At 46.2% G+C, this 15,000-nt stretch overlaps 1 protein-coding gene across 4 annotated transcripts in view; it reads right to left on the minus strand.

Annotated features, from left to right (window-relative positions):
* cadps2 (Ca++-dependent secretion activator 2) overlaps positions 1 to 15,000 on the minus strand; it is a gene marked incomplete at its 3' end in the record, with an annotated part of 199,098 nt that overhangs the window by 101,835 nt on the left and 82,263 nt on the right. For all 4 annotated transcript variants that reach the window (XM_080545181.1, XM_080545182.1, XM_080545180.1 and 1 more), the window contains exons 8-11: positions 14,904 to 15,000; positions 7,281 to 7,347; positions 6,759 to 6,867; positions 5,856 to 6,065 (exon numbers count right to left, since the gene is read on the minus strand). The exon at positions 14,904 to 15,000 is cut by the window's right edge and continues 49 nt beyond it. In XM_080545181.1, the coding sequence (XP_080401307.1) occupies positions 5,856 to 6,065; positions 6,759 to 6,867; positions 7,281 to 7,347; positions 14,904 to 15,000 (483 nt within the window). The remainder of the gene's footprint in view (positions 1 to 5,855; positions 6,066 to 6,758; positions 6,868 to 7,280; positions 7,348 to 14,903) is intronic.

Here is a 15,000-nt window from a genome sequence, read left to right on the forward strand (position 1 = left end):
ATGCCTTTATCCAAAGCGCTTTAAACGGCCTCTCATTCACACATTAATGAAACAGACAGACAGGTAAAGACTTCTATCTGAGGAAACAGACAGACAAGTAAAGACTTGGTCCTTGTTAATGGTAAACAGACCGCACTTATACAGCGCCTTTATCCAAAGCGCTTTAAACGGCCTCTCATTCACCCCTTCACACACACATTCTCACACATTCTTGAAGACAACCAACTAAGTGAAGAAACTCAAAATCATTACCCCAGAATTCATTCAGATTCTGGTCCATGATGACATGATCGCATCACACAATTCCTGCAGATTATTCAGGTGCACTTTCAAGCTGTGAATCTCCCACATGAATTCTACCCCATGACAAAGGTGTTCTGTTGGATCCAGATCCGGTGACTGGGAAGGCCACTGAAGAACACATTGTCATGTTCATGAAACCAGTTTGAGACGACTTCTGCTTTAGCAGATGGGTACATTGTGGCCATGAAGGGATGCACATGGTCAGCAACAACACTCACATAAGCTTGTGGCATTCAAGCGATGATTGATTGGTATTAAAGTGCCAAGAACACATTCCCCACACCACCTGAACCAATAAGAACATGTACAGGTGTTCCTAAGAGAGTGCTCGGTGAGTATATTTCTGAAAAGAATTTTTGCTACACTCATGAAATTTTGCAATTTCAATCGTCTGAAGTAGGCTTTACCTGCACATTGCGTTAAAACTGTTGATCTTTTTTAAATATTAGCCCAACATGCGATACCAAACCTTTCAATGTGTGCACGGTGAGTTTTGCACAATTTCGAGATTTTCTACTTAGCACTACTTCTGTTTGCTGCCTCATAGACCAGTGGTTCTCCAGCCTCTCCTCAGGGACCCCCAGCCTCTCCTCAGGGACCCCCAGCCTCTCCTCAGGGACCCCCAGCCTCTCCTCAGGGACCCCCAGCCTCTCCTCAGGGACCCCCAGCCTCTCCTCAGGGACCCCCAGCCTCTCCTCAGGGACCCCCAGCCTCTCCTCAGGGACCCCCAGCCTCTCCTCAGGGACCCCCAGCCTCTCCTCAGGGACCCCCAGCCTCTCCTCAGGGACGCCCAGCCTCTCCTCAGGGACCCCCAGCCTCTCCTCAGGGACCCCCAGCCTCTCCTCAGGGACCCCCAGCCTCTCCTCAGGGATCCCCAGCCTCTCCTCAGGGACGCCCAGCCTCTCCTCAGGGACCCCCAGCCTCTCCTCAGGGACCCCCAGCCTCTCCTCAGGGACCCCCAGCCTCTCCTCAGGGACCCCCAGCCTCTCCTCAGGGACCCCCAGCCTCTCCTCAGGGACGCCCAGCCTCTCCTCAGGGACCCCCAGCCTCTCCTCAGGGACCCCCAGCCTCTCCTCAGGGACCCCCAGCCTCTCCTCAGGGACCCCCAGCCTCTCCTCAGGGACCCCCAGCCTCTCCTCAGGGACCCCCAGCCTCTCCTCAGGGACCCCCAGCCTCTTCTCAGGGACGCCCAGCCTCTCCACATGTTGGATCTGTTCCACCAGGGGCGGACTGGGATCAAAAAACAGCCCTGGCATTTGGGACACAACAGCCCTATTTCCAAACGCAACACGCAACACAGATTGTTAACATAAAAAGTCAGAGGACAGATGCCAAACTACCGACATGTTTGCTGTAATTATATGTATTATCAGTAGGCAGTCATCAGTCAATATCTCTTTCAATAGCCTTTTCACACCGAATGTACTTTTTTGTGCTATTTTCGGCCCAATACATGCGAATTTCGGTGCATTCCTACTTCCAACTACACTTGCTCCCTGCATCCAGTTGTTGCACATTAACTGCATCGCTCTCATCAAATTCCCCCATTCTGAAAATGAAAGCAGTGTAACGTTAACTGCTGTTATAAACGGAATGATGACATGAGGTGCGTGTCTACTGGCGATATAGAACTGACTACGATAGTTATGGAGATATACTCCAGTTCTACATCGTGGAGCTCCGCCCCATAGGGGAGCTCTGCTCCTATTGGTTTAGGTCCCTGGGCATCCGCGATGCAGAACTGCGTGGATGGCCCGGCCGATATAAAATGTTTTGGGCCGCGGTCTGCTGAAATAAGTTATTTTCAATGAAAATCACCAGAGACAAAATTACAAATATATATATATATATATATATTATATAATACATATAGCACATACAAACACACAAGACATAAATAAAAAAAAATTAAAAAAAAGAGAGATACAAGGATAGTAAGATTAGTAAAAAAATAAAAAAATAAACATAGATTTCCATCTTGCCCACCTTTCAACGGGAAAAGCACTACAATATAAAATAAACAGCTCATAACGAGATTAGATATTTTTTCAGTTGCTTTCTGAAAGCTGATCGAGGTGTTGATCTCAGTGGCGAGCTCAAGGTGTTCCAGATTCTAGGACCTCTATAACAAATGTTGAATTGGTGGCTAGAAGTTCGACAGAAAGGTAAGAAATTACATTACAGAAGTACAAATTATAATTCTCTGGACGGAGTTGGTATAGTACCACAACATATTTAAGCTAAAATCAATCACACACACACACACACACACACACACACACACACACACACACACACACACACACACAGTCAGTATATGTCTGACTATAGTACCTAGACATTCCGCTCTTTGTGCTGTAATGCATGCCTGTTGTGCAACACGAACAATAAGTCGCTTGCTGTGAATGCTGGCAATGCACTTAGAAATAATATAACTGTATTTACTAGAGTCAATGTTTGAGACTGTTCAATTACAGCAGCCAATGCTCAAATGCAGCCTGAGAATGCAGCACAATGGTATTGTTACTGGGATGGCAGTCTGGCAGTTCATAATGGGCTAAAACCTCCTTGAGTATACTCTGACCTTCACTAATAATAATAATAATAATAATAATAATTCATTGTATTTATATAGCGCTTTTCAGCAAAGACACTGACAATATGAGAAAAACAAAAGACACAGAAACAAAGACGCTGACAATATGGGAAAAACAGAAGACACAGAAAACAAACAACAGATAACATGACACATAGAACACAGAGTTAACAACAGATAACATGACACATAGAACACAGAGTTAACAACAGATAACATGACACATAGAACACAGAGTTAACAACAGATAACACGACACATAGAACACAGAGTTAACAACAGATAACATGAGCACATAGAACACAGAGTTAACGAACAGGCAAAGGGAACAATTAACACAGCAATGTCCAGGGGTGGAGGGGTTAGCACTAGAACAGCCGTGCCTTTTTTACCTACTAAAAGAGCTCTTTACAATGCTCAAGCTGCTATTTACACACAACGACCACTAGTTGGCCGCTTGTAAATCAGCCTGCCTCCTACACAGAAAAAAGGCAAAATAGCTTCATACTAGCTTATCCTGATGTGACTTTGAAAATGTAAGGATACTGGGTGGTAGAACGCACATATCTAGGAGAAATCATGAAAGGAGGGTCCTGACATTTGATTGAGTGCAAAGATATAATTTTTTTCTTTACTCACAGGGGTCAAATGAGCCCTCGTGGCTGTTCTGGTGTTAGGGGAGATGGTTAGGGGTAGGGGACGTTGTATGCATGTCCAGGGGTGGAGGGGGGGGGGGGGGGTGGCAGGGTTAGGGGAGATGGTTAGGGGTAGGGGAGGTTGTATGCATGTCCAGGGGGGGAGGGGGGGTGGCAGGGTTAGGGGAGATGGTTAGGGGTAGGGGAGGTTGTATGCATGTCCAGGGGGGGAGGGGGGTGGCAGGGTTAGGGGAGATGGTTAGGGGTAGGGGAGGTTGTATGCATGTCCAGGGGGGGAGGGGGGGGCAGGGTTAGGGGAGATGGGTAGGGGTAGGGGAGGTTGTATGCATGTCCAGGGGGGGAGGGGGGTGGCAGGGTTAGGGGAGATGGTTAGGGGTAGGGGAGGTTGTATGCATGTCCAGGGGGGGAGGGGGGGGTGGCAGGGTTAGGGGAGATGGTTAGGGGTAGGGGAGGTTGTATGCATGTCCAGGGGGGGGCGGGGGTGGCAGGGATGGGGGAGATGGTTAGGGGTAGGGGAGGTTGTATGCATGGGAGAACAGGTAGGTTTTGAGGTGGGATTTAAAAGTGGAGAGTGAGGGTGAGTCTCTGAGTGGTTGAGGGAGAGAGTTCCAGAGGCGGGGTGCAGCTCGTGAAAAAGCACGCTCTCCCAAGCCTTTGAGTTTTGAGGGTGGGACAGTTCACTAGAGGCCCACTTAGCAAATGGCCTGTTTGGTGTGTGTTGATGTTTTGCATGTGTGTGTGTGTGTGTGTGTGCGCGTGTCTGGTGTGTATGTGGCTGGGAGAAAGAGTAAATGCAAGGAAGACCATAGAGGGTGTTGTCATAAGTGAGTTTGTATGTGTGTGAATGTGTGTGTGTGTGTGTGTGTGTGTGTGTGTGTGTGTGTACCAGGATTCTTGCTGGTTGCTAGGGGATCAAATACTAATTTCACTCGATCAAATGCAAATCTATTTCTAACTTTTATATGATGTGTTTTTCTGGATTCTTCTTTTGTTGATATTCAGTCTCTCACTGTTAAAATAAACCTCCCGGTAAAATTACAGACGGTTCATTTCATTGTCAGCGGGCAAACTTACTAAATCAGCAGGGGATGAAATCATTATTTCCCTCACGGTATGTAATCACATCCTAATGTCGTTAATGTAATAAAATATCAGTATTTCGTGTGGTAGACAAGACACGTACAAACACTACAAACCCCACAATGCTGTTTTGATGTTCACTTCTAATGATTGAAATGATTCTGGTGGGAGGAAGTCCACACACGCGTAGGCACGTAGACTCTTGGCCTTCCACAAGCAGGTGCACATACACAGGCACACACACACGCACGCACACGCACACACGCAGGTGCACATATACAGGCACACACACACGCACGCACACGCACACACGCACACATGCAGGTGCACATACACAGACACACACGCACACACGCATACACGCAGGTGCACATACACAGGCACACACACACGCACGCACACGCACACGCACACACGCAGGTGCACATATACAGGCACACACACACGCACGCACACGCACACACGCACACACGCAGGTGCACATACACAGACACACACGCACACACGCATACACGCAGGTGCACATACACAGGCACACACACACGCACACACACGCACATGCACACACGCAGGTGCACATACACAGGCACACACACGCACGCACACGCACATGTACACACGCACACATACAGGCACATGCACACACACACACACACACACACACACACACACACACACACACCCACACCCACACACACACACACACACACACGTATGGACTGAATGGAGAAAGTGAATGTTGCTTCACAAACACCACATGCTATCATGTCAGATTAGCCCCCTGGTCGTGTGTGTGGGCCAGCAGCAGCAGAGTCCATCAATGTCTCTCTGGCTCTGACAGTCAACATGTTAACATGTTACCTCCCAGACTGTCTGGTAAAGCATGTTCTCATGTCTGTTCTCATGTCTGTCTTTTCAAGAGTGGGTTTGGACTAATGCAGAGCGCAGACCAATTCACTGTGACAGGCTGAGCTAGTACAGAATTGACTAAACTGTACCGATGTTTCATCTGATCTGAATTTAGACATCTGCCTGTTGATTTAGACATGTGCCTGTAAGCCACTTTGGATAAAGGTGTTTGCTGAATATGTATAATGTGTTGTTCAAAAGTAAAAAAAAAAAAAGAAATGAACAAATACAATATGAACTGGACCTACTGAGTAGAGAACTGGACATACTGAGTAGAGAACTGGACATACTGAGTAGAGAACTGGACCTACTGAGTAGCGACACCGGGGCGTCAGCCTGCGGGTTCCCTGGCCGACAGTTCTGCCGCTGGTTCTGGGTGGGTGGTACCGGCTTGTAGGACTGGCCCGTGGCCCGGTACATGGCCTGGACCCAGAGCATGCGGTCCTGCTCGTCATCGCTGGCGAACACCACCAGGTCACCCTCCTTCACCGCGCTGAAGAACACCCGACCGCCCTGGAGACCTGAGGGAGAGAGAGAGGACCACACACATGAGACCTGAGGGAGAGAGGATAAGAAGAGACCAGAAGGATGTACACTGGCTCCCTGTTAAGTTCAGAGTGAAAACCCTCATGTTCGTTTTTAAAGCACTAGACGGCCTCGCCCCACACTACATCACAGAACTAGACGGCCTCGCCCCACACTACATCACAGCACTCGACGGCCTCGCCCCACACTACATCACAGAACCAGACGGCCTCGCCCCACACTACATCACAGAACTAGACGGCCACGCCCCACACTACATCACAGCACCAGACGGCCTCGCCCCACACTACATCACATCACAGACGGCCTCGCCCCACACTACATCACAGACGGCCTCGCCCCACACTACATCACATCACAGACGGCCTCGCCCCACACTACATCACATCACAGACGGCCTCGCCCCACACTACATCACATCACAGACGGCCTCGCCCCACACTACATCACAGAACTAGACGGCCTCGCCCCACACTACATCACATCACACTACATCACAGAACTCTTGGACTATGCCTCCAGCGCAAGATCCCTCAGATCCCACGACAAGGGACTCTTGATGGTCCCCCGATTAAAGCTGGTTACAAGGGGAGATCTCAGGGCCTTTGCAGTGGAACGACCTCCCACTGAACATCAAGACCGCCCCCGATCTAGAGCCTTTAGCGTACCAGGCTGGGGGTCAGCGTAGTCCACCGTGTATCCCTCCAGCTGCATCAGCTCCTGGGGCTCCGAGCGCTTCTCTCTGTAGCTGCACATGGCGAAGGTGTACTGGCTGACCTGCAGGGTCAACAAGAGGTCACATTCACATCTCCTTATACGTTAAATGCAAGGGTCATGTTTGAATCTCATTATACAGTGCCCTACATAAGTAATGGGACATAGCTCATAACTGTATATACCTCTAACTACCATATTTGCCATACTGTACCTATCTCTATCATGTTCTTTGTTTATATCATGTACCACTTCTGGTTAGATGCTAAACTGCATTTCATTGTCTGGTACTTGTGCTCTGCAATGACAATAATGTTGAATCTAATCTAATCCAATCTAATGATGGGCCTTTATCATTTATACCAGTTTTCTAGGACAAAATGAGAAATTCAGGTTTAAGAAAGCTCTTCAAGCGTCAAGGTATGAACATGGTTGTTGTGAGGGTTTAACATCCTGACACATCAGAACATATTTACCTGGACGAGGACATAATACCTCCTCTTCCACCGCTTCCATACTCGTTGTCCCAAGGCATAAAGATACCTGGAAGAAAGGCAGGTATGTTATTGAGAATGATGCATCATTGTGTGAATGTAAATTCAAGTTCAACCTTGGCAGGCCTCTTAATATGAATAAAGGATAGAATCTAAATACTGCAGATAGTTGTGTTAACTGAACATAGAGCCCACATGTCCTGATTACAAAGAAGATTCAACATTTCAGTGTAGAAAATGAGTAAGAAATACATTATATTATATACAGTATATATATATAAATACATTATATTACCATAAATACCTAGACTCGCCACCCCAAAGAAAGTGGAGTTGCTGTTTGTTTGTCGTTCTAAAAACAACTTTCATACTGTAGGTTAGACTGTGCTGTGCTGCTTTACTGTCACTACAAATACATCATACTCATAATAATTAGTTCATTAATAATAAAAAAAATGTTTTCACATGTTCGAAATAAAGCTTTCATTCATTCATTCATAATAATATAGTTATAATGAGTTAGAGTGAGATATCCTCTCATTATTACCACCCAGTAACAAGATGAGATCTTATTGTATCTCATATCAACAATATAACTTTATATACTTTATTTCAGTTATATCGTAATTACGAGTTAAATCAAATCATAATAACATTACTATTTCATTATTATAACAATTATAATATATTTAATAATAACTTAACTAGTCATAAAAATATAATGACATTTGTATTTGAAGTGGCAGCAATGTGAATAAATAAAATATCTGTACACCTGATATTGACACTTCTGTATGGGAGGAGGCAGTAAAGGCCGATTTAAAGTTCTGCGTAAAATCGACGCCGTAGCCTTGCGTAGTCCCGCGTGGGCCCGCCTTGCCTAAGGAGAGGGTTAACGTGCACATCTCCAACATTTTAAGAACGCGTTCAGCGCGGTCAGTTTCTACGCAACAGTAAGCTCTGTGATTGGTCCGCTTGGTAGCACATGATTCCGACTCTCTCGTCGGCCAAAATGCGGAAGTCATGACAGAAATGTCATTCACTTTTTCTGTAATTACTTATTAATAAAGATTTGAAAAATTATCATAACCATTGTATTATCTTAGTTTAATGTCATTTCAATGCATCATAGAACTTTTATTTACAACAAGCATAACAACAAAAAGATCGCTATTATGCCGCTTTGAGCTTTGAGCTCCGTTGCGTTCCTAACCGGAAGAGGCACAGCACAGGGGCATAGAAAACACACTGCCACCTAGCGATGTGACGGTGTAATTGCAGCGCGGCCTACGCAGAAGTGTAAAGTGCGAGAGCCCTTACGTAGGGAACGTAAGCTACGCACGTAAATTCGACGCAGAACTTTAAATCGGCCTTAATGCGGAACCATAGCTTTATGATGACTGTACTAAAACACATGTAGACTTTCATAAGGATATGAAATGTTTATGTCATTTCATAAATATAGGAAGAAAAATGACATCCCGAGTAGGCCTGCTGTGTCAAAACTGATGTTTAGTTATGACAAAATAAGGCAATTACAGTAAATCCTACAACAATGTCAATGCAAAAGGTACCAGAAACATACATTCACATTCCTATATTTAGTTTTAGTTTTGTTTAGTAATTTAGTTTTGGTCGTTTAAATCCAGACCCACTGACTGTCAAGGAATTGATTCAACTGATGCTGAAAGGTACTCTGGGATATGACATCAGGCCGTAACACCTGAGCGTAAACACAACTAAACACCACAAAACACACCTAAACACAACTAAACACAACTAAACTGTCATCAGATGTATTGTAGCGTCCACTCGTTTCACTACTCCTCACTTTCACTTTCTTTCTTTCCATGACCCTCTGGTTTCTGCTTTTTTTGTTACATTTCTCTGAAAAATGTCTTTCCACTTTTAAATCCCACCTCAAAAACTACCTGTTCTCCCATGCATACAACCTCCCCTACCCCTAACCATCTCCCCTACCCCCCTGGACATGCATACAACCTCCCCTACCCCTACCCATCTCCCCAACCATCGTTAACTCTGTGTTCTATGTGCTCATGTTATCTGTTGTTTGTTGTTTCTGTGTTTTCTGTTATTCCCATAATTGTCAGCGTCTTTGAGCCTCGGTAAAGCGCTATATAAATACAATGAATTATTATTATAATTATTAAAAATAACATGAAGTAAAAACAGCTGCCTGGATGAGAACCAAATATATTTCAGTTCTTCCAGAGACTCACAAACGCACAACAGAACGTTTGCTGCCTGGCTCTGTGGTCCGCCTCCATCCTCTAGTCTGTCTCATCTCTGTCTCACCCCGCCTGTCTTCTGCTATGACATCACATCCCAGAGTCTGCCTGTAACCGGCTTACCTTATCATCAACACAAAATATAACCTTATTTATCGTCAGTTGTGTTTAGTTGTGTTTAGTTGTGTTTACAAACAATGTTTGTAAACAAATAATGATTAGCTACGAAAAACGTTGAACAATATCATTTCAATGTCATGGCCAGTTAAGTCTTTGCATCCAGATCTCTCTGTTGTCTGTTGACCAAAACAAGTCGATGGCCAGCCATTATGTCTGAACAAAGATACAAATTAATAACCAATGCATAGAATAACCAAACCCGGAGGCTTCATAATCACATCGGCCATTTAACGCAAGTCAGACAACAGCCTGGGATATAGAAGAGTGGATAGAGGAGAGAGGGGGAAATCAATAGATAGCCGAGGCGACTTTTCTATAGAGCAAAGAGGACTGAGGGAGGCCCGGCTGGGGATCCAGTCAAGGCCGGCGCCGTGGTGAATGCCGTCTGAGGCGGCCCGGAACATTCTATGGCGGTTGGCTTAACATGTGGCAGGAGTAATCATCCACTTGTGAAAATGATTTTCCGTTAGTTCTCAAACACCTTTCAGACACTCATGATCCAATTTAGCTGACAACAATACCGGGCCGCAGACCGCCTCAGACATATAGGGGTTGGGGTTAGACCATTAAGGCTTTTGAGGCTGCAGACACTTTTCCAGTCCTCCACCCACAATGCCGCTGGCTTCCCGTGCGTGGCTTTCAGGCGGGCCCAGGCTACACCCGTGTTCTTTAATACTCATTTAGTTGCAGTTAAGGAAACACTGGGAGTATTAAAGTAGTATTAATCTACGTAGGTCTAAAAGAGAGAGCAGCCACTCTGGATTGTGTCGACTCAATGGGATTAGATTGGGCTGCAATGATGACGACCGTTTATCAAGTTAATATGGGGCATGTGAAATACAAGCAGAGGTAGAGATGGAGGAGGACATTCACACACAGGCTAGTCTAGGCTACAATCAGACTGGACACACCTACACCCAACATGTACGTCCCAGCACTGAGGGAATTCACATTCAAAAACAATAAAAAAGCAACAACAACAAATATTCCCACTCTGAATGAAGTGTGGAAATTCCAGTCACATGTTGACAGACTGATTGGTGGATATTCATTCATATTCATATTCACGACTCTAGACTCTTTCTGCAATTCATCTTATTCTTCTATTATGCCTATTTTTTTCCAATATATATATCTTATTAAAGGGAATAAGTGGACAACTCTATGATTAAACAGAATGCATGATGACAGGCCTACTTCAATCTAGTAGTTTCCGTAGAGAAACACAACATAGAGAACATAGAGAAAGCAACACTGCCCCCATGTGGACATGGATTAGAACTACAACAACTAATAGTTGGGTTGAGTCAACCTCTGCACAATCAGCATAGTCATGCTACCAAGGCAGATTTAACCTCATCACATTACATTATCTTTTGTTTATGTCCTGTTTCTTATAATCCAACACAACACAGATTCAACTGGGCATCTGAGTGCTGTATAAACTACTGTAATCTCTATTAAGACATGACAGGTTTGTCACCTGCTGGAGAGCCAAACAGACTATCAACAGAACCAGAGAGAGAATCAGAAATGCTTTTATTACATCTTACTGTCAAATCATTTGGCTTTGGTTCCTCAACATTGACAATGCAGCATTCAGATTCTAATGATCGCATGGTAATTCTGTTGAAGCATATTGGGACATGGATAAATAGTAGGGATTCTCTCTTTAATCTATCACACATCTTTCTCTATACACACACACACACACACGCACACACGCACACACGCACACACGCACACACGCACACACGCACACACGCACACACACACGCACACACACACACACACACGCACACACGCACACACGCACACACACACACACACACACACACACACACACACACACACACACACACACACACACACACCCTGTGGCGCCTGTCCAACCTCAGACAGAGCTGAGTGCTTGGCGGCCCCTCGGCTGGACCTCTTCAGAAGCCTCTAGAAGCACGAGAGGTGAGAGGAGAGACAGGAGGAGCAACAACACAGAGAGAATAGAGTCCTTTCACTACATATGTCCTCAGAGAGAGAGAGAGAGAGAGAGAGAGAGAGACAGAGAGAGAGAGAGAGAGAGGGAGAGAGAGAGAGGGAGAGAGAGAGGGAGAGAGAGAGAGAGGCCTGGTGAATTAAGAGTGAGGAACTCCTCTTGTTCCTGAGGATAAGGAAAGAAAGAAAGGGATAGAGAGAGAGGAGGAATAGTAGAAAGGAAGATACTGATGAAGTAATAAAAGAGCAGAAAGCAGAGAGGCCGATAAACTGCTCACTTTCCCCAACCAAATTAATAGTGAGGGATTGGAGAGAGAGAGACAAAGCTGGTGGAGGAGGGATGGAGCAGGATGGGGCGAGGGAGGAGGGAAGAGGGAGGAGGGGAGGAGGGGAGCTCCTCTGGTTTGAACCTTGGGCTGCAGCCCTCCGTAGTCCCCCTCTCCCTACAGTCAGTACCCTAGTCCCTCTGCCTCCCTCCCTCCCTCCCTCCATCTCTACTCCCCCTTTCCTCCTCCCTCTCATTCCCTCACCTCCTTCCCCCTCGCTCCCTCCCTCTTTCTTTCCCTTACCAACCCTTTCTCTCTACATCTCGACAGCACCCCACCACCACCACCACCGCCCCCCCTACCCATGCCTCTCTGGGGGGTTGGTGTGGCAGATTGCAGTCCTCCAGTTTTGGGGAGGCTGGGACGTTGCTCTGAGACTCCCCCAACCCGCCTCTCCTCTCCTCTCCTCTCCTCTCCTCTCCTCCACTCTCCTCTCCTCCACTCTCCTCTCCTCTCCTCTCCTCTCCTCTCCTTTCCTCTCCTCTCCTCCACTCTCCTCTCCTCCACTCTCCTCTCCTCTCCTCTCCTCTCCTCTCCTCTCCTCTCCTCTCCTCTCCTCTCCTCTCCTCTCCTCTCATCAACAGATGGCTGCTTTTAATGGGGAGCGCTCAACCTGAACATCCATCTCTCTCTCTCTCTCTGTCTCTCTCTCTCTCTCTCTCTCAGTCTCTCTCTCTCTCTGTGAGAATGTGTGTGTGTGTGTGTGTGTGTGTGTGTGTGTGTGTGTGTGTGTGTGTGTGTGTGTGATTGAGTGTGTGTATGAGAGACAGAGAGAGAATGTGTGTGTGTGTGTGTGTGTGTGTGTGTGTGTGTGTGTCTGATCTCCACCCTGGCACTTGAGGGGTCATATGAATGAGATGGTAATGACTGTCTGAAGAGGAGCTGGTCACATAGGGGACATAGGGGGAGACACTTCAAACACACACACACACACACACACACACACACACACACACTCTGTTTGCCATGGCCTAGTTCATCATGGCTCTATGGAACTGCGAACTAGGGAAACATTGTTGCTTGTTTGTATTTGAAGAGAAAATCATTTAGAATGATACAGATAGAAGTTGGTTGAAGTAAGAATGTATGTATCTGTGCCAACTCAGCACACCCCGGGTGTTGTCAACGGCATCAGTGGCAGGAGTGTCTCTGGGTCTAAACCTGTGGAGGTGCTGCCCTCTGCTGGTCAACGGCATCAATGGCATCAGGAGTGTCTCTGGGTCTAAACCTGTGGAGGTGCTGCCCTCTGCTGGTCAACAGCAGGAACCTCAACCTGCATCTGCCTAGAGATGTTGTGAGTCTTGAGCAGAGGTCACCAGTTATATCAGACTTTCTCAAACTACATGATAAAGAAATGACTGCAGGTGCAAACATAAGTGAACCTCTTCAGCCAATAGCTTGTGGCATCTCAATTAGCAGAGATAACTTGGAGTAAAAGTCTCGTATCGCCACTAGTCACTCTCTGATGTCTGTTTTGAGATATGTTTGCCCACCCCTCCTTACAGCAGTGAGCCAGTTGAGGGAGGTTTGAGGGGTGTCTGGCATGAACTGCCCGCTTCAGGTCCTGCCACAGAAAATAAATGAAAAAATAAATGAAAAACTGCCAGTACGCATTCAGTATTCGGCCAAATGTTTCTTTAAATTCGTCTTCGGCCAATAATTTTCAATTCGGTGCATCACTAGATCTGATTAAATAAAAGACTTAAAACAAACAAAAATCTTTTTGAAAAAGAAATTGCACAAGGGGTCCACATACTTTCAAGCAGCACTGTATATGGGGGCGGCTGTGTCTCAGGAGGTAGAGCCGCCGTCTAATGATCACAAGGTTGGCAGATTGGCGGTTCGAGCCCCGGCTGGCCACATGTCGAAGTGTCCTTGGGCCAGACACTGAACCCCAAATTGCTCCCAGTGAGCGGGCCGGCGCCTTGCATGGCAGCTTGGCCGCCATTGGTGTGTGAATATGTGTGTGAATGGGTGAATGAGAGGCCGTTGTAAAGCGCTTTGGAATAAGGCGCTATGTATGTCAGTCCATTTATATAAATGTCACTGTCAGAGACCCTGAAGCACATCTGACGTGGAAAACCGCAGCTTTAATGAAGAATGGACTGACCAGTACGCATTCATCTTGCCAACTTCAGTAAAGCTAAACCTGTGTGCCTCTTTCTCAGCATCATAATTACACAAGGCACGCAGCTTTATAGCGGGCCAGTTTTAAAACAGGAAACTGGGCCACACAACCTCCATTGAGTTGCATGAACAGCCCAGCAAGTGCCGTCAGTGTATAGGATGATGCACTAGTATCCAGTGTCGTGGCTGATGTTTAACTATGCCATCAGAACCCATGGATACTCAAGAAAACAGGTTTAGAACAGCTGTCCACTGTAGTGACCTCTATGCGTGAAAGGGTTTTAATTAAACACTACTAAGAATTGAGTTTAACCACCAAGCTACTGCAAAATGTAGTCCAACTAACAGTTGAGCTACGTGTAGTGGAACTATTCCCCAACACTGTAGAAATATAAGGTAGTAGCATATAGCAGGGTTCCCACACCTTCTGAAACATCAAACTCAAGCACCTTTCAAGGACTTTCAAGACTCAATTCCCTCAAATTCAAGAACACGGCATAGTTTGAGACAGAACTTAGAGAGAGAGAGAGAAAATCAAGCACTTTCAATGACCCATGTCTATTTTCAAAACATTTTAAGACCTTGATTTCTTTTTCTCAAATTCACAAACTTTCAAGGATTTCAAGGACCCGTGGGAACCCTGATATATAGTGATTTGTTTTGTGCCAGGGGGGTACAGTGTAGGTCTTACCCGCTGTGCTTCATGTTGGGGGGTACAGGGTAGGTCTTACCCGCTGTGCTTCATGTTGGGGGGTTTGTCCATGCGCACGGCCAGTTTGATCTTCAGCTCAGCGTCCAGACTGCTGCTGCTCTTGGGGACGACCAGCT

This window comes from Nansenia antarctica (genome assembly GCF_963989245.1).
Source record: "Nansenia antarctica genome assembly, chromosome: 14".
In the NCBI taxonomy this organism is placed as follows: domain Eukaryota; kingdom Metazoa; phylum Chordata; class Actinopteri; order Argentiniformes; family Microstomatidae; genus Nansenia; species Nansenia antarctica.